The sequence below is a fragment of the Chiroxiphia lanceolata genome, chromosome 1, assembly GCF_009829145.1.
Source record: "Chiroxiphia lanceolata isolate bChiLan1 chromosome 1, bChiLan1.pri, whole genome shotgun sequence".
Classification (NCBI taxonomy): Eukaryota; Metazoa; Chordata; class Aves; order Passeriformes; family Pipridae; genus Chiroxiphia; species Chiroxiphia lanceolata.
The window spans coordinates 84,939,898-84,960,747 of record NC_045637.1 but is presented as its reverse complement, the minus strand read 5'-3'; the positions used below and the strand labels follow the sequence as shown (position 1 = coordinate 84,960,747).

General features: G+C 40.8%; 1 protein-coding gene across 1 annotated transcript; it reads left to right on the top strand.

The window, feature by feature from the left end:
• Positions 1 to 178: 178 nt before the first annotated feature.
• LOC116799560 (MARVEL domain-containing protein 3-like) lies at positions 179 to 20,649 on the top strand. Its single transcript, XM_032712792.1, has 4 exons — positions 179 to 276; positions 1,472 to 1,627; positions 4,915 to 5,084; positions 18,606 to 20,649. Exons 2-4 carry the CDS (start codon positions 1,512 to 1,514, stop codon positions 19,304 to 19,306), a joined length of 987 nt encoding a protein of 328 aa, XP_032568683.1. The 5' UTR covers positions 179 to 276; positions 1,472 to 1,511; the 3' UTR covers positions 19,307 to 20,649.
• The last annotated feature ends 201 nt before the right edge of the window (positions 20,650 to 20,850 follow it).

Below are 20,850 nucleotides of genomic sequence, written 5' to 3'. Positions count from 1 at the left end.
CACTTGGTGCCATGGTCTAGGTGACACGGTGGTGTTGGGTCATAGCTTGGACTGGATGATCTCAGAGGTCTTTTCCAACATAACTGATGCTGTGATCCTCATCGCCGCCGCGGCTGCCGTTCCCAAGAGGGCGCGGGCAGGGCCGCACCTGGGCCGGGCCGCCGTGGGAGGGAGGTGCGGCGGGCGGAGGTGGGAGCGCGGCCGGGCGGGGGAGGACTGTCCCGGCTGCTCTCGGGAGCTGCTGCTGGGCGGGACGGAGCTCAGCGCTCCCCTCAGGTGAGGGGTGGGGGTCCGCTGGCCTTGGCCCTCGGGGTGCCGAGGGAGACGGGCTCTTCCCAGAGGAGCAGGCGGCGGGTGGGCGGCGAAGGGGACGGCCCCTTCCCCGGCGGGAGGAGCCTGGTGTGCGCCATTTGTGGCGGGGCAGCGCCCATGGCAGGGCCAACCCCAGGGGGCGAAGGGGGTCTCGGCTCGCTGCGGTGGCGCTGTGGCGGCGGGACCGACAGCGGGAACCCTTCCCGTGGGGAAAGGCGGAATGGCTTCTTCCCGGAGCAGGGGAGCTGAGCCGCCTCCGGGGAAGGCGCTGTCTCTTTCGCTGTTAGATGTAAACAAATAAAAATTAATATTTTTTAAATATTATATTTATATTTATTTACGTCCTAACACCCTAAGGAGATGGAGGGAAGTCGTTAAGCGAGCTTTCAGCTTGATCAGTCCAAATTAAATTGACTGCAGGCATTTCTACAGGGATGCTGGAGGGCTGTGATGAAGGCAAACGAGAATAAAGATTGCTCCCATGTTTGAAGTCTGCGTTTACAGGTTTGGGCTTAGTTGTACCAAGCTTGAAAAGGTAAAGACGCAAGAAATAACATCCTGATAATATTTAACACGAAATTATCAGGATGTATCTTCTCGTCACCTTATTTTCGGCCCAGCGCAGCTTTGCCCGTACCTAATGTTTATGCGAATCACAGGCAGCATTTGGTACTGACTCTGTTTACACCCATGGGTGCTCTCCTCTTAGAAACTCCCAGGACAAAGGTCACAGCCTGCCCTTTCAGACTTGCCCTGCCGCTGGTGGCAGCTGTGTGAACACTCATGCAAGGCACTGGTACTTGCTGGGCTTAATATATTAAGTAAGAGTCAACATTGGACAAGCCAAGATTCATGTTCTTGGTGGACACCATGCCTTGTCCTGGCAGCAAAGGCAGGAGAGTCAGAGCAGACCTAGTAAATAAGTGAAGTGCAATAAATGTTGAGTATAGAAACATTGCATTTACTTGACGAAAACATAAAGAGAACCTTCCTGCTTTAATTAAGTTACCTTACTTGTAGTTTAAAGGGTTTTACTTCCTTCACTTCTTAAGGAAGTCTGTACTAATTCTTGAACCAGCTTGAAATGAAAGTGAGTGCTGGTCAATGAATAACTTTAAGGGGAGCTATAAAATGAACCAGTTTTATTTCTCTGACTCAGGAAGTTATTTTAGAACAAAAGAATACATTTGAGAAACAAGATGTCTCCTACTGGGAGTCAGTACCAAGATAAGCAATACAGGCACCATGAGAACCATAGATCCGACAGATACAAAGAAGACAGAAGAGCGAGAAAACCATACCAATACAATGCAAGGTATGTCTTTATCTTCTTAAAGAAATATATCACAGCAGGTCTATAATGTCTGCCTTCTCTGTTTGCTTTTAAATATCCTCATATTACTCAGCCTTGAAATCATGAAGCATGAGCACACCACATTTGGAACACATTTTACACTTAGAAATTTAACCTTTTTGTTTGTATTGACTTTGAGACAGGGCAGAAAGGCTGCATGACACGGGCAGAGATATGAATTTCTTGGGATTATCTGGAACAAGTTGGGTCACAAGTAGGTGAAGTGTGGCCATGAGTCTTAGTACAGTTCCTGAAGAGACCGATCAGCAGGTGACAGCAAGCTGGTGCTTGCCAAATATGCATTGCTTAAATGAGAATGTTATATGACTGAGACCAGCACAGGGATTTCATGAGCTCTCAGGTTGCTCTAGTTCAGCTGTGAACACATTCTTATTAATCCGAAACAAAATTACTTTCTCTAGTCCCAGTCAATAAATGGCACTTGTTTAAGTGTCTAAGGCTGTTTGCAGCACTTGATAGTGGGTCAGCCCCTATCACCACAGTAAGCAGATTAACTAATGGATTTCAAGTGCCAAATAAACTCATAGGATATTACACTTCTCCTTCTAGCCTGGCCAACCTACAGCATGCAAAATGTGAGCTTAGGCTGTTTTTCTTTTAGATCATACCCATGGATGCATTTGTAGGAAAGAGGTCTGTAGATCTAAACAGCACTGGCAAATTGGCCATGGCAGTAAAGTCTTCGTCACTCCCATTTAGTCTCTGAGGACATGATTGTAAGGGAATTTAAGATAAAAGGCAAGCAGGGAGAAGAAATAAATATAATTAAGATTATTGAAAAGCTGAAATACTGAAGTACTCCCTGATAATATGCATTTTAGCAAGAAAAACAGGATGAGAATAAAAGGAGCAGAGGAGAGCACTGTGACTAGAAGGGCTACTTAAGTACTTATGGCTGAGTATAAAGCTTCTGGATAGTGGTAAACCTACTATATTGTGAAAATAGCTAATGAATTTTTTTTCTGTCTCTCTTAAATTACAAAAAATTGGAGAGAAATGGGAACAAAGGCCAGCCTGAGAATCATCCTCAGAAGCTGAATGCCTGTCCTTAGAAAATCTGAGATTGGCAGGCAATATAGTTAAATTATCTTGAACATGTTAGAAGTGAGAGCAGCTAATGCCAGTAACACATTAATAGCACTGTGGAGAGTAAAAAGGAAAAAGGAAACAGTTGGTTTTTTCGTGTGACCTTCTTTTTTTTTTTTATGTATAGCATACTATAAGCAATGTGTAAAAGGCTAGCTATAAATTAAACCACCACTTTCTAATAAAGCACTTCTCTGTATTTCTTGCTTTTGCTGTTAGTTTCATATGTCTGGATACATAGACTGAAAATTGGTGGACAGACCGTAAAGACTCACAGACCATCCCTGTACCCACCAGGGATTAGAGGAAGGGAAGCTGCATCTACAGATCTGCAATAGCCATGAAGATAATTCTTAGAGTCAAGTTGAGAATCTGGGGGGCATCAGATCTCACTAAAACTAATTGAAAAACTTTTTTATCAATTGTTTTGAAGGGGTTTGGCTTAACCTAACAGGATTCCCTCTACTTGGTTCTCATGGAGTTCTTGTGGATTTTGGTGAAAACTTTGGTTGATTGACCAAAGGACCTCCAGATGCTGTAATGAAATACATGGGAAGAGTTTTGTGGAAGCTGCAAATTTAGGTGGCTAATGCTTTCATCCCTTATAAGCAAGACTTTCTAGACAGAATATTTCTCTTTCCAAATGAATAAATGTTTGAAACTCCTAGGGCAACCTTCCTCTCATTGCTGAGGAGAATTACCTAGAACAAGAAAGTCCTGAAGAAAAACAGGAGCGAAGGTGGCCAGAATAGGCCATAGTGAGGAAAAAAAAAAAATCTAAAAAAAGGAATTTTTTTTTCCTAATTGTGCTCTGTTGCTGAACATTAGGGAGTTTTTGTTTTGATTTTTTGGTTTATTTTGTTTTCTGGCAAGTAGCAGGATACAATAGAGAGAAGCAGCTGCATCAGAAGTACCAAAGGGATTGCTTTCAAGTTACTGGAAGTCTTATAAATCACACAGCTTATTTAATTTATGTGACACAGCTGCACAGGATGCTTTGGTAGTTGCACAAGACACAGGACAAAGGTCAGAAAAATCAGAAATGTTTCAGCCAAATAGAGCTGTTGGCAACTAAACGCAGAGATGTTAGCATTGGTCTTGTTATTGAATGTCTTAATTAAAATGTAAAAACTACAAAGAACATGATTTAATGTGGATGAATGAGATAACATTGAGTCTGGAATTGGATGAAGATAAACCTTAGTAAAGTGCAATGATACTAGGAAACAAAACTACAGTTGAAAATGCTGATCTATGGATAAGACATTCAGATAAAAACTGAATAGGAAAAAAAGACTTTTAAAAATGATAATGCTGAATGAGACTTAAAATACCCTTTAATAACAAACTCATCCCAGCTGTACTTTGAGAAAGGGAGGCTCCAATTCTCCTTCAAATGAGGGAGAAAATTTTGATTAGACCAAACACTAAAACATTTACAGCCAATGTTTCTTTTAACTTGAGTTTTTAACTCCGTTAAGGAGGGCAAATTGCACTTTTCCTACAGAATATTCTAAATCTCACCAACCTTAAAAAACATTAGATTTCAGATGTGGAGCTGTATGTCATTGCAGCAAAATGGATCATTTTGAAGTATATAAATGAAGAGACTACTTAGAGACATAAGAAATTGTTTTTTGGGGGGTTTGCTTTTAGATTCCTTCTCAAATATCTTCAAAGACCCGAAGAACTTTGAGTAGGCTATTTTTTCCCCAATTTAAAATCTTTACCTGTTTCTTTTAATAGCTTTTATTCTTTTAAAAGGCATCCCTGTGGCACACAGTAGTTGGAAGTACGAACTTATTACCTGGGCTACTATGGACTAGTTAAAAACATTTGTTTTTCATGAAAAAGCTGTTGTTCCTCCTGCCTACCTTTTGCTAGTAACCTAAACAGTTTGGCCAGCCTATCCAGTGAGGACATAATTTTTCCAAACTAAGGGCCATAGAGTGCAAATATCCTTTTGAACGTGGATTTATGCAAGTGTCTGGGATATTTGCTTTCAAAACAGGCAAGAAAAAAAAATCAGATGCCTGTGAAGCAAGCTAGCTGCTTCCACTAAGAGGATGGTTTCTCATGTTCTAATGTTCAGGAGAGAGTATGATTTAATTAACAAACATTAGTTATTTTCTCCCTTGTAGATCAACAGAAGACATTCGAGGTGGCCAGCACTCCAGAACTTCTACTGTTTGCTCAGACCGTTATTCTAAAACCTCAGGAGCAGCACAGGAGTATTTTGACCCACAACCAGAGTTTTATCCTCCCAAGGAAACCTTCTCGATGAAGTGTTCAAAGGTATGCACAACAAGAGGTATGTGAGACTCTTACTGCCTGCCATCCACCCCTCTCCTTCCAAGGACTTGTCTTGGTTTTGGTTTCTGTGTTTAGAAGCACAACAAAGTAAAGCTAGAGGAATATTTAAAAAAAAATCAAACAAACCCAACAACAACAAAAGCCCACAAGAACTGGGAGAGTTAAAGTTAATAAATGGCATAACTGAGGGTTATGCCATTTTAGACATTTAAAGGCAAGATTTATACAGATATTTAGACACTTGAAAATACATCTCCAGAATGTTCATCCAGAGCATCAGAGTGGGTCATGTGTGTAATCAGCCAGTTTGTGCAGCAAGAGTTAACCTTTGGGATTTAGAAATAAAACAGATATTTGCATCTGTAGGCAATTTAAAGATGGCTGCTGAAGGTTTGATGCTAGTTTATTTCCGACACATTCTTTTCAGACTTTTTATAGACTCTGGATTTAATCCAGTCATCACTCATACATCTTTATAAAGCACCATTGTGGGAGACAAAACTGTTTTCTGGATATGAATCCAATAAAACAGTTTTTGAGAAATAACTTAGGTTTTTCATAGCTAGAAAGCAACTGCAACAAGCACAGAAATGAGCATTAATTGAGCATTAATGTGGGAAGAAATCAGCCTTAGTAAACTCATTCCCATAAACTAAAAAAAAAAAAAAAAAAAAACGCTAAAATATCCATTACCCTTTGAAGTTTTCCCTCTTCCAGGACAACGAGCATTCTCACCTTGTTTGTAGGAAAGGTCCACTGCAGCCTGAGTTGAAGCTGTAGCTAGGTGCAAAATCTTTGGCTGAAGTCTATAAACAGACTTTCAGTGTCCTCCAATAAAGAGACAAATGAAGAGTTTAGCTGTTGGAAGTAATTTAAAGTACATAGTGTTAGATTATTTCTTCACTCCATGTAGGAAAGTTAAATAACGTACTCATTTGCTCTTAATATTTCTCTGTATGTGAATAGATGAACAATTTTAAGAGTGAGCTGAACTGTCTTCTCATTGTGTTCTCTGTATTTGTATGCAGTTTGGTTTTTGTCTTGAGATGTAACTGCAAACAATTGTAGAGCACGTTTATTAACACAGAGACATACTGATTTTTTATCCATGATAAAATTGTATCATCAGTTTCTTCTTCAGCCACAGTGAATTATTTTAACTTGTCTAAAAAGCTCTAGAAAACTCCATGCCTTATTTTATCACTGCTATAGAAAAATAAGGTGGCAAATTATTTTTAGTTTTGAGTTTCACTAGTTGTTTAGACTTATGAGTAGCTTAATGTGAATTTCTGGGTTTTTTTCCCTGCATTTGCTTCTTATTATTTCAGTGCATTAAACATCATTAATGTTTTTAAAATGTTCTACGTTTGGATGCATCAGTTGATAATGATGATTTCACTTCCCCCCCCTCCCCCTGGTATTGCTTATTATTTTCCAAAAATTTAATGTCTGAGCTTGCAGTGGAGGAGGGAAAAGAGAACATGTAGAAAAGAAGCCCTTATATTAGCAACTTTATTTCAAAAAATGAAAATATATTGGAGGTTGATAAGATTATGAGAATGTTACTCCCCTGTTTAATTTTTGAAAGCACCGAGATTTAGCAGACTTTCCTAGAACTGTTTTGCAGAATTCTGTGTTCCCTGCAGTCACAGTAGATGTTATAAATGAAAAGCTACATGAATTGTTTACTAAAAAGTCAGTACATGTGAGCTACAACATTTTACAGCATGAGAAGTTCCTGTAAATACTTCTTAACCATCTTTTTCTTTTGCCAATGGTTTTTCAGCACTCTGGTGAAATTCCCCCTTTTCCAATCACCATAATTCTAAAATAAACTAGACTCAGACAAGACTGGGACATCAGGTGATGTACCACAGTCTTTTCCAGAACAACAGCTGAAATGGGAACCTTACTTTCCGACCGTCCATTAAGTTGTTGCTTTTTGGTTGTTTTTTTTTTCTTTTGCCTAGCACACAGTTATGTTCTTTGTGCAGTTTAGAAAACTAAGGAGGAATTCTATACAACCAGAGTTCTGAAAAATATTTGCTTCACCCCGATACTGCCCTCTTTGTCCATGCTTTTTATAAGCAATAGTCCAAAAAGCTAAAGGTGAGTTTCAGAAATAAGCAGTTATTTTTTTAGGGGTCCTTTGAACACTTTAGGATCTTATGACATTTTAGGACCTTATTCTCCTATCTTTGTTATTTCCTCTCTTCCCTCCCTAATCCCTGCCCACCCTTTTTTTTTTTTTCATTACAACCACATTACGACAATAAACCCAACCCACATATAATGGAAGAAACAGCTGATATTGACCTTCTTTTCCAGTAGGAACATTTGATACCATCTAAGAAACTTCAAACCATTCTGCTCTTTTTTAATCCTTTTGTCTTGAAAACAGAAGGGGAAAAAAGTCTGTTAAAACGTTATATGAGTGATACCTATGCAAAGGCATTCAGGTAGGATCACATGGCTGTAGCAGTACTGGATCATATAAGGCACCTGATTACTCATCCTCCCAAAAAATGGACTAAAGTATAAACTCAGGAGGACCATCAAAGTTTGGACCAGTAGAGAGTGAGCTGTCTTCTGGAATACACTCCAGACTTTGGATTGGTGGAATTTCCTGAATTGGAAAACTGCATTCACATCTATTATGTTTAACACCTCTTCATAGACCTATCAAATTTGTTTAATTCTCTTCTGAATCCCCTTTTGAATGTTTGGCCTTTGCATTACCTTACCACAAGAAGTTCCAGAGTTTCTTTGTGCCACTTCAAGAAGTACTGTTTTGTTCCTTAAAACATTTAAAAGAAGGTCTCTCTGCTTCTGGCGGTATCCAACATACCTAGTGATAATCTCATATATACACCTTCTCCGTGAGATTTTTGGTTTTGGGTGTACCTGTGCTCCTGTTGGTTCTTCACAGCTTGAACATTAGTCAGTTTTGGCCTTAATGAGAGCAAAGTCTTCCCAGTTTTGGTTAGCTTGCCAGTGTTACACCTTTTCCAGATCCACCGTACCTTTTGGAGATGGGCTGACCAGAAATGCGGTAAAAATACCAGATAAGTTCCAAAAAGAATCAGATATCTGCATAGAGGTTCCGGTTCTGTAGTCCTGCTCTAATGCTTCTTAGCTTTTTGTGTGGTGTTTGACTATCAGTGAACAGTGAGCTGATGTTTTCAGAGAAGGATACGTGATGTCTTTCCTGAGTGCAAATACTTTGTTTAGGGTCCATCTGTGTGCTCTGTAGGGGAGGGGGCTGGGGGTGTGTGTGGGTGGTGTTTCTCTACATGCATGAAGTGTGAGGTTGCTTATCAAACGCTGATTTCATTAACTTCTCATTCAAGAGCTTGAGCTCTCAGCAGCCTACCAATTTTACAGTTAGCAATCATGAAGATTTTTTTTGTGATTATTATTACAGCAGACTTCACCATCTCACTTTTCAATGTTTTTAATTCATTAGTCTGTGCATCTACAACCGTTTTTTGTTGAATCACTTTGGACCCTCACTTACAGCTCTTTGGGCCGTATTGCAGAGCAAACCCCGGACGCACAAACTGTATTTCCCTTGGATAAAACTAAATGAGAGGGTGAGCTGTAACCCAGAGCAGGCGGTCTGCCCTTTGGACCGAACTAGAGCCAAAATACAGTACATCTCTCTACCCAGAAAACACCTGTCATGTTGCCCCTACATCTTCAGCTCCACTTGTTTGACTCTTCAGATCCCCCCATTGCTAACATGGGCATACTGCTGACAGGCAACACAAACTAGTGATTACTTCCTTAACTCTATATGCATGAAAACTGGTTGTTTGCTTTTTATTTTCCTTTAGCCACTGCTAAGCTGTGAGAGGATTTTTTTATCTCACAGGAGCTTGTGTCATTTAAGAGCACTACCTTTCTTCATGCATCTGCTGATTCTTTCAAATTACTTTCCTCTAATAGATTTTTGACTATTCCCTGCTATACTATCTTTATATCTCGTTTCTGTATGTTGGGGTCTTTTTCCATAGGAAAGTTACACTTGTGGGCCTACAGATTACAGATTCAAAAGACAGTAGAAACACAGAAGTCTGCCACCTTCTGTTTCTTCATTAGTGAAGGGGATTTAAGGAACAGTTTATAGATTGGTGTCAAACTGTCTGGATGCACTATGTAATTTTATGGGAATTGGAAATAAACTGTTTGGGATAAAGACAAACCATTTCATCAACTAAGTAACTCCTGCTTGCAATAGCCATTTCTTACAACCTATGCACATTAATGCATGCCATTTAAAGCAGCACATATTGAAAACAACAAGAGTTTGTTGACCTAGGGATACTTAGAGCTGAAATTCTCTCAGAAGGAAGCATTCAATTTACTTTTCACAGTGCAGTTAAAAATTCTGTACTTCTCTCTTTTGTGTAGAAAAACTAAATTAGTAATCATTTTGCCTTTCAAAGAACCCTGCTTGGGCTTACTGAAAATATAACCAGATTCAGTGCTTTTGTTTAGCAGAGGCAATGAGAAGAGTGTTCAAGGCTGGCTGCCATACTGCTTCCTTTGTCTTAGCGAGAGTAAAATCTGAGTTGAACCCAAGAATGACTTGCTAATCATAAATTGGCCATGGATATTTGGTCACTTGACCTTGAAAATTTTTAATTTTCTTTTTATTATGTATATTGGTGTGAAAGAGGTGGAGCAATGCAGTTCCAGGATAATGCCTCCTATACTTTTGCTTAAACACAGCAAAGGTAAACTAAGTTCCTCCCATCTTCAGTCAGTATGCAGTTCAGGGCATTGCCTGCCCTTTTGCCTTCCATAGAATTGTACTGTGCTGGTCATAATTTCTGAGCAAATAACCTTTTTTTTTTTTTTTTTAATTCTTTGACTCACTTGGCATTTAAGGGAGACAACACCTAAAAGGTTAGAAAATAGTTTGTGGAGGAGCAAGTATAATTGAATCCCTGTTACTTGCTGCCATGAATACAGCTTTGCGCCTTGAATAGTGTCAGATTTCCTAAGCATATTGTAGGCACTTCCAAACAATCATGCCTTTAGCCTACATTCTAACATCCACAGTTGTTAAAGCCTTCAGACCAATTTCCTCTCAGAAAAAGACAGCATTATGGTTTGTAACAACATGAAAAGTCTCCAATTTCAAGCATAGCCAGGAGGAAATATCAAACTGAATTTATTTGGAGGAGGAAATAGAATTAGGGAGTAACAATCACTTTCTCTGGAATATATTCATGCACTAACAAGCCGGCATTAATTCAAGTGTAAACATCTATAAGCTTTTGTTTTTACAAACACAGTGTTTTTTCCCCGTAGCTTTGCATGCTGGCAAATAATCACAGACTTGGAAAAATAGTGAGATGGAAAGTTACCCTAAACACAGGGTTCACACTAATAGACACTTGCTTTGAGTTATGCCATTGTTCATAACCATTATGCTGCTGTTGTTATATTTCTATGTTATGTCATGATACTGGTCCTCTTGGAGTCAGACATCAGAGCAGGAGGGGAAGAACATTTTGCAGGGCACTTGTATCCCTTTCAGTGCTGTGGAAATGTGGGGGGAGAATAGTGGTCTGCATGAAACATGGGACTGGAATAAAAAAATTTTCTGTAGCTTCAGTTACACATGTTCAAAACCACTGAAGGGTCATTAAATGTGTGTAGTGCAGGTAACTGTGGGTGAAAACAAGCATTTGACAAGTACATTCAGCAGCACATCACATCTTTTCAGCAGTGGTCAGTGGGAGGCTTACATTTCCATGGAGACACCCAACAGGATTAGAAACTTGTATTTTGTAGCCACTATCTTCACATTTTGCCCCTACAATGTGCTGTGCTTAGCTCCTTTAAATTGTGCTCAAAGCTGCTTTACACCCTTCCTGTGGCAGTTAATTTCATTGTATTTCTGTGTAAGAAGGGAACGCTAAGCTCCTATATAGTCTCCTTGTAATTAGACAGCTTCCCCTTCTATCTGTTACAAAATATATTTTAAATATAGCGTGACTAACAGACTGAAATTGCCGTCAAGATTTTTAATCTTGTAATGGTGAAGATAGAGGATATTGGTAGTGGGAATTGGATGGAGCTGTACAGATTAATATAATCCAAGTTATTCAAAATGCTTAATTAAAGTAGCCCAGTAACAAGAGACAGCGGCAGAGCTGCAGGTAACCTCCTGTTCTCAAGTTAAAGTATTTCACTTGGAGCTAAGTCCTGTTTGCTGTGAAATACAAACAGCCGTGAGCAGTTAGCTCTATAAAAGCACGCAGGGGAGCTACACTAGTTGCAGATGCCAAATCTTACCTTTAGCAAACTGCTGCCTTGCCAACACGTGGGACTTTCACTCTGCCTACGTTTTCATATGAAATTATTTTCGTCCACCTTTTGGCACTGAGCTAACATGCGCGATTGTTTTTAGAGAGGGGAGAACTACAGCTGAGAAGACTCACTACAGTTGGCAGGGGAAGATATTGGCAAAGTTGACAGTAGCTGTTAGGTATGTGTTAGACTCCAGTTCATGTTTCCCATACTGGGAAATCTTAGTTACGTTTGCTGTCTTACATTACAGAAGAAGAGTTACACCATCTTGTAAGAGCACTAGGTTTGTCTTCCCCACATCTGACCCAAATTATGGGAGCAAAGAAAAACTCTTCTCTTAAAAAAAGTGGCTCTCAAAGCCAACTGATACAGCAGACAGACTATCTATTGAATCTAGCTCTATTTCTTGAGTTGGTGATCATTGCTCACTTAAAGGAGAAAAATCCACTGAGACAAGAATGTTGCTCACCAAGTGTGACAACCCACAATTGGTAAAGTGGATGAGAAACTCAGGTTCACAGGTGCCTCCAGCCTGACCTACCTTCAGCCAGACTATGATTACTTAAAGAACAATAACACCCCAATCTTTGTACTTTCTAAAGGCAGCTCAGTTTCAGTTCAAAGGAGGGAGTGGCTATGGAAAGTTGGCATAAGGAACAAGAGTGTTTCATTGTTTTCTGAACTCTTTTAAAAAAAACTCCTGCAAGTTTTTTTCAATACCAAGACACTTGTTTACCACTTGAAAGAACTATTGGTACATTAGGAAGAAAAAGGGCCTTTTTCTGAAATGCAGAACATGAGATGACCGCACAGAGACCTACCAGTGCTACAAATACACCTACAGCCTTTTACAGGTGTTGTGTTTGAACAGTGGTGTCAAATACTACAGTCTAATGCAAGATCTTTTGCTTCCCATCCTCTCCAAAATTAGGAAAGATGACTCATCTTCAGTAAGTAGCAGAGAAATCAAGAATATTCTAGAAGTGATGCTTTAAAAAACTACTGGAAAAAAGTAAACCATAGCTGTTGTTCCCAGGCAGGGTCTGGGTTGTACTGAAACTGTCTTACAGTGGTGGGGAAATATGGGGATAGAGGCTGATGCAATTTTTTTACAATTTAAGTCCACCCTTTCCTGTGAAAATTGGACAGCACTGTTTAGAGGATGGGAGGGTATTAAGCAGAAAGAATAGAGCAGGTGGGATACTTGTTCTTTAAGGGAAGAGGATACACAGAAAAAACAGGATAATAATACATTTGGATCTGAGCACTCTGACTGTGAACATGAGACTTTTCTGAAACATAAAAACCAAGGCTGGTCGTCCTTTGAGATTTCCTAACAGACTGATTATCTTGACTAAAGAGGGACAACTTATAAAAAGATAATAATAATGCTTTTTCCTAAAGCACTCTTTTAATTTTCCCAGTTTTAAACTATTTTTTCGTTGATTTCCAGTAAGACGGATATCTCAAATGAGCGTAAGTGTGTTGGGCACATCTGTGCAATTTAAATTCAGTTGGCTCTGAGTATGTGTTTCCCTTGGGTCCTTTGAAAAGCCAAGATTCTGTTGGTGTTACATTGCCTAATTCTTGTGTTTTAGGGTTGGGTTGTTTTTTTTTTCCGCCTTTGATTTTAGCATGACGTAGTGAAAGCTAAATCCCACCACTGGCTGTTGAACACAGAGACCTACAAAAATAATGGTGGGGTGGGGGCTTGGGGGGCATTTGTTTGTTTATGACAAAGCTGTGTGTTGCCTTTATTCTGCATCAGTGAAGCTGGTTGAATTCTTGTTACTGGTTTCAGTAAGATCTTGCTTTGTACATAAAAGGAATAATATCGTTAGAAAGATATTTTAATGCTTTGCATCCAGATTTTATACTTTTTATCTCTTGCAACTGTTGTCTCCATTTCATTTCCCTTGTTCAGTTCTCCTCCTCTATTTTGGTTCCTCCCCACTTCTGTCACTTTTTTGTCCCCTTCCAAAAGCAGAGACAAACTACTCTTTCCTTTAATGTTTTTTCCCCCTTGCCCTTATCTTTTTCTCTTGCCACCAACTCAGTTTAGCAGAGCAGTGACCAAAGCTGCATTGAGCTGTGCCTTCAGTCTCTGGGGAATACCAAGCCTGCACTGGCAAGAGATGTTCTGCATTTGAGATCCTTTTCAGGACTGACTGCTGCTTTTGTAAGTCACTATATATGGTCAAAATACTCATCTACTCCTTTGCAGGAAAAAAAAAAAAAGGAAGATTACCTCTGAAAAGCAGAAAGCTACCCAAACTGGAAAAAAAAAACCTAATGAGAACTTTCAGTGAAAAAAACTGAGAGAATGATTTTTCACATTTTGTAGCTTCTAACTCCTTTCTTCCCTTCTCCTGGAGCGACCCCTAATGGGATGTGACACGGGCACCACTGACCTGTGTATCTCCAGCCCTGCAACTGGGGTCCAGGTGCCTGAGAGGGGCAGCCAGACACTGACAGGGCTGCCAGCTGTGTCCTACTGGTCCCAGTGGTAGGTGATCTGCAAAGGAAGCAGAGGGAGAAAGCAAGCCAGAATGGAGAATGATAGAGTATCTTAGAACTACACAGGCATGTTCACTGAAGAGTGAACCAAAGAGACAGGAGGGAGTCCACGTGCAGTCAACAGAGGAAGACAGTGACTACTGTGCCAGACAGTGGAGGGAGACGCTTCGAAGGCCTCCTCTATTAGCTGGGCCCTGATGGGGTCAGGGATGTTCAACAGAAACAGCCAGAACTGTCTGTCCTGCAAACTCATTTATAGGAGCTGTAGAAATAAAGGAATTAACATGAATTGACCATTTCATCTTATGTGCCCATGTGTGTACGTACACCATGAGCCCCACACCTGAACATCGGGGCCATCCTGTCACAGTGCTTGGATGAAAATTCCTCTTTATAGCTTCTAATGTGTGAGACTTGAGCACAGACTTGAGTTACTGGGCACCGCACATTCGGCCACAGTGTAGTTTTATGAGGCAGAGCACACAGATTTAACAGCTCACCTGAGGAGAATTTCTGGTCTTTCTCTGGTCCCAGCTGTGTTATTTCCCCTGCTAAACTCATGCCAATGTAATTGCTCATCAGGTACGCTCTGACTCACTTTAAGTTGCTAAAGTTGCAGAAAAAACCAGCACCACACAAGAAGAGAGTTGAATCGTTTCCTGCTATTTTAATTTATTTAAACAGCTCTTGGAAGGGCCTAAGGTGAATCTGGAGGAGGTAGGGGAGAAAGTGACAGCCCAGTCAAGAGTAGGAGCTGTTAAAGTCAGCTGCCTGTGGGTCTGTACCCTTACCAGCCTGCCTGGCTGCTTTGCTGCATGTTTGAGCCCACCATTTGACAGAAGATGAAAACATTGTTCTGCAGGTTAATACGATGGCAATAGCCCAGCAGGGAAAAGAAAGGGAAAGACAAAGCGAATAGTAGATTAATAGTATAAATTAGAAGGCTGCTGTTCGTTATAGCAGTAAGCCTACTCACAGCAAAAGATGACCAGATTCAAGCAAAATTAACAAGTATGATACATTGAAGTTACTGTTCACTGCAGGTTTAGATTTTGTGGAATGAATTAAACAATTCTTTGGAAAGCTCTGGCAACATCCACTGTCCTCTAGATTGCAGCCATTCTCCTCACCTTCAGTGCTGAAAAGCAGTGCAGGAAAGAAGCATAGGAAAGGAAATAGTAATCCAGGAGCCCTGACTTGAGTCTTGTAACTTGCTCAGTAAGGAGGGGGTTAGTTCCTGAAGCCAGCTGTTCACTGTGCTGATTTTAATACAAACGAGTAACATTTTAGATAGATCTAAAGATTTTGAACTTGAGAAAGGAGAAAAAATAACCAATGGAATTTGGAGATGTTCAAACCTCCTGTCATTTTACACTCAAATCTTGCAATGCATTTGTTGTTGTGTGTGATTACGGAATAATTGCAGAGATAAGTAACTTCCCCAGAAGGAAAACCTTTTGGCAGTCTAGTTGCTGCCGGTGTAATTCTAAGATGACATAGTTAACAGGCCTTTGAAAGCAGAAATGGCAGCACTGACTCAGAAGCGTGGCTTGTAACTCAATCCTTTCTGCCAGCAGTACACTGCTTGACATAGGTCACTGCTAGGATGTATGTTTTATTCCTTTTATTCCTTATTTCCTTATTTATCAAATCTGTCTATCCTGTTTATACTAGTATAGTAGGATTTGGTATCAGTTTGTAACTGTCACAGAACAAGGTTGCACAAGGCTTTTGGGATCTGACCATAATATTTCCATCAAAGCCCTGATGATTGTACGAGGCCTTAGGGATTTCCACTAATTGTCTGATACTTTCACAAAAACTGCTGGCTGTCATTGCAGACCTGTAATTCATTCTACATACTGCTTATCATTTTAGAATTTTCTTTAATCCAGGAGTCTTTGTTATTGCACTTTTAAAAAAAAATAAAAAAAGTAAATCCATGTGATAAAAATAACGGGTGGAGTAGCTGCTAATGAACCTCTCTCTGTTGTTTAGTTACTCTAATGAATTCTACAGCAGGTATGTGTGACAAGTGTACAGGTGCATACAAAACCTGTCCAACCTGAATGCCCTGTGTAAGGAAATTTTTCAGGCATGCCATTAAAGCATCTAATGCTGCAGTTAAAAATACAGTAGACCTACATTGATCATATTTGTTGTCCCATTAGCAGTCAGCTCAGTGAAGTTAGGGGGTTGCATACAGAACGTGTGTGAACATGTAGAAAGTTTTGGAGCAGTGTCATTGAGGATTGGGGTCAGTTATAAATGAGGGGAGGTTAGTAACAGGTGATGACTACTTTGACAACAGAAAATTGCCATTTCTAAAGCTCAGCAAGGTGATGTACAGGAAATGTTGATGCTCAGTAGGTCAGAGGGCCTCAGTAGTCATAGACGAAGAGGAAATTCTGAAGTCAGCAGTAGAAGAAAGCTGACTGGTCATGAATTCCCAACAACCAAGTTCCCAAACATACTTAAAATTTATGTTTCCCTTAATCAAATGGTCTTTCCTCCCTGTAGACTTGTAAGAACTGCTTCCTGATGGAGCATCTATGAAATCAAGTAGTTAGCCTTTAAAAAGGGAAGTGCCCTTCTGCATCCAACACCATCCAAGGGCCATGAGTATCTAAGCTGACTCCCTGTATTTGGAAGGTACAATGTACAAATCAACTGAGCAGACAAAAAAAATCTGACTGAGTTCCAGTTAATGTCCTTTATACACACTACTCTTTCAAAATACTATGAACAGTCCTAGTAAAGCAATGACTCTGTATCTACTACAAAATATTGAATCTTTTGGCTGCATTGTTTGCAATTGGTACAAAGAGTTCCAAATCTTCACCCATGGACCAAGATTCAAATTTCACTTTTCATTTAGCTCCACAGATATTTTCCTTTGAATTATTTGAAGCTCCTGAACAGATTTAGTGACTAGCACAGTTATTGCCCTGATTCACAGAAATTGTTGTGCAGAAGGGTCAAAGAAGAGGCACACTGTCATGCAGAAATCAGCATCACCTCTGAAGAACACATACATACAACTGCACACTTACTTCCTCTTGAAAAAGAGCATTTTTTCTGCTCTGCCTTCTCTACCTAAATCTTTTTAGGTGAAATCTGTGTACATATACACTTGTATATACATATACAAGCAGACTGAAAGATGCTGAGTTTCAGTTACTCTATTCCTAGGTATTACCACCATTATCATTGCTCCCCTTTGTGCTTCTGGGATGGTTTTCAAGGCCATGATGTGAATGGGTTCAGTACTGACCTACAGCTGTGTTAGCAGAAGTAAGGGGACCAGCCTGGATACACGGGGAAGCAGGAGATCCTGAAGTGGCCAGAGGCCCTTGTCAAACAGCCACAAGTACTTTCTTGTGCCAAGCAAGCAGCAGCAGGAAAGGGCTCATTACCTCAACACTCTGTGGAAGGAGCAAGAAGGGGCAGAGTGGGAATATCCGATAATCCTTCACGGTGGCTGTCACTGGTTTTCTTCGGTTGGAAGCATCTGGCAACACAAGAGAGAAATTTGTTTAATTCCCTTGCGTTGCTGCTCTGCTTCAGCCTTTTCTTTTCAAGCCCATACAGCCTTGACAGCAACTGAGCTATTGCTCATGAGGAAAATGCCATGTGGATCAATGTTAGCAGCATAAAATGAAAGTCTGTATGCAAACCACAGATCCTGCCCCACTTGAAAGACAAATATAGGACCACTGTGTCGAGCATCTAACATTCTTGGCTGTCAGACGGCAACAGAATAATAAGATTCACAATTCTGTAACTAACTTCAGAACTTTGGAGCGACGAGCCTGGCATGATAGGGGTTTTCATTTCCCCAGTAGGCAGCTCTATCTATGCTACACTTCAACATCCGTCATGTTTACTAATCTTAGTCTGACCCCTAGTGAGCTGTCACAGAATAATCAGATAAGGCTTTCTTCTGAATGTGCAGGTGTGGAAGAGAACACATGACCTAGTATCAAATTCACTGATCTTCACATATAAGGTGGCTTTTGCCTCTTTCACCTTCTTTTTTTCCTTTTTTTTTTTTTTTTTTGTGCGATCAGGAACTGCTTCGTCAGATTTTTGAAGAGATTTTTGCCTCTGAAGGAGATGAAGTGCAAGTTATATCTGGTTAGATAATACATTTAAATTAACAGACACTTAGACAAAAAGAGGGTGTAAGCTAAAGCAGTAAACATTTTAAAGGACCTAAATAACTTGCACAATTTTTCAAGCCATTAGAAACTTCTGGGTTTTTGTCAGCTTTAACCTCAGCATTTTGTTCATACTGGGTATTTCTTGCTCAGTGTGTTTATGCCAAGTAGTTACAGGTCAAAATACAGTCACTGTGCACTTGCCTTGGCAATAACGCAAGCACAGTAAAATTTTTATTTTCTTTTTTCCCTGGATGAAGATCCATCTATCAGGTACACTGACAAATTAAAAAAAGTAATTTGCCCAACTTCTGAAATGTCCATGAGAGTTCAGGCTTCTTTGTTGTTTGTTTTGGTTTGGTTTTTTTTCTAAAAGCAGCGCTCTTCTGTAGCTGTAGCTAAGAGGACTCTCTCAGTACTAGCGCTCTCTGTCCATGTTTTTGGTGTGCTTCTGTCACCCACAGTCCATGCAGAAGATGTAGCTTTGACACCTACTCCCTTCTTTCTGCTCCTTACAGGCATTTTGAAGTTTGTGGAAATCACGGTTAACCTCCTGGTGTTGATTTGTGTGGGAGCTTCCCAAGCCTCTGTTGCAGGCTTCACATCCCTTGGAGGCTTTGGATCCTTTAGCCTGAATTCAGCCTATAGCCCCTTTGAGGGCACAGAGCTCCAGGAGGTGAGGGAGCTGGACATGCAGATCACCCAGATGAGAGCTCCTTGTGTGTATGGCGGCGTAGCCTTCAGCTTAACAGCAGCAGTACTTACCCTTGTCTTCCTCATCGTGGGGGCAAAGCCCATCCAGCAGCTCAGGACAGGGCTGCTGGTAGGCGAGTGTGCCTTCAACCTGTTGGCTGGTGCAGCGTATGTTGTGGCAGTGGGCCTCTACCTGCATTTTGTCAGCCAGGTGAACTCCACAGAAGTTTGCAAGAGGCGTGAGAGGCTGTACGCGCGCCGCGGCTACACCTCCATGAACTGCGTGGTCCAGGGTGGCGACGCGGCCGTGGGCCTTTTCGGTGCCGTTGCCTCCTGCTTGTACTTTGCCAGCTTTGTGGTCTGCATCCGTGCTGTCCGAACTGTCAGAGCCTTCCAGAGCCATGTGGCCAAGGTTCAGCACAGCCCCAAAGTCAGTGTTAAGGACAGAAGCATCAGAAACCACCATGCTGTTCACAGGACCTCTGAAAGCTCCCACAATATCCAGGCTCTCGCCACGTTAGTGTGAAGTCGGCTCTGGGACTGTGCCAGAGAGCTGGGGCTTCAGCCAGGGAGGGACACTGGGTGTCACATGGCAAACAGGAGACCAGCCCACAATGTATCTCCCTACAAGGTGCTGAAGCATGTATAGAATCACCAAATGTAACTACACAGCTATAACATGATGTAATAAAATTGAGATTGAGTGACATGTTTTAACAAGGTTTTTTTGCACTGGTCTCTCAAGCTGGACTCCTGTAGGTAAAATGTGTTTGTGATTGTAATGTTTTCATCCTGCACAGAGCAAATCCAAACAGGTTACAGGTTTAACAGGTTGCAACTGCACTGATGCCAAACGTGTGCTAACAACCATTTCCTTTCCTCTCCTGTGGCATAAGGAATTGAATACAGAGTTAGGATGGGCAGCCTTCAACAGATCCTGTGCCTGTTGTGCATCCTGTTGACTTATGCTACAGTGCTCACAAAGCAAAGGACACTTGACTGCTTTTCTGAATCGTGTCTGAGGTTACATTTGTGACCTGTTTTGCTTGGGCTAATGAAGCGTTTTATCTTTTGAGTCACAGGGGTTGACACATACCGGTCATGTGCTCCCCGAGGAATGCTGCCGGGAGGAACTAGCTGCAATGTCAAAGGCAGCATTTGGGTCCTTATCCAGTTTCCTACTGTATTTTCCCAGCTCACTGAGCGTAGATCAGAACCCGAGAGTTCAGAACACATTGGTCGAGTATCATCTTAGTAAAGATACCATTTGCTTCTGTAAGCCCCTAAAGAAGGTTTGGCTTGCTGACTCCACAGCCGGTGGTGGGTAGAGCCCAAGTCGGGTACATGCTGGCTGCCGTGAGAATGCTATAACAGTGACAGAAAGTACATGTATCCTTCCAATATCTAAACAGGCAAAGCATGAGTGAACAGAAGTAATTGTATGCCCTAGGGATGAGAAAATAAATTTAAGAGAACATCTTTCAAGAATCCTTTGTTTGAGGCAGATGAAATAGATCACTGGTCTTCATAGATGAGGGAGTGAGAAAAAGAAGGCTGCTCTTTAAGTGTATAAGGTTTGTCAGCTTTGTTGGGGGGGGGGGGAAGGAACAATTTTGATTCTGGCTGTCCTCACAGTTTTGTCTGGCTCATAGCCATTGCCCAGATGAGGCTCTTTTGAACCATAGTAGAGCTTATTTATTGTAAACTTCATATATACATATACATACACACACACAGAGATCTCAAAGGGTTATGTTTGAGGTAATGTAAGCCAAACAAGAAAATGTTATGGTTCTGATTAGAAGTGATTACGTGAGCCTTTACAATAAGTATAATTTATATAATACCTTAAACATACATTTAACACTGTGAACACCAACAAGCTCTAGAGCATTATTATGCTTATGAAGAGATAGGAATAAAGAGTTTTTCCAAACTTGCTGTGACTCACAGTTGTGATAGAGTCAAGAAATTAAGACTGATTTCTAGACTGGTATGCTGTAATTGGCTGGGAAGTCTGTTACAGGGATGTCTGGCGCGCTCTGACATGTCCTTATGATGTTGCAGACC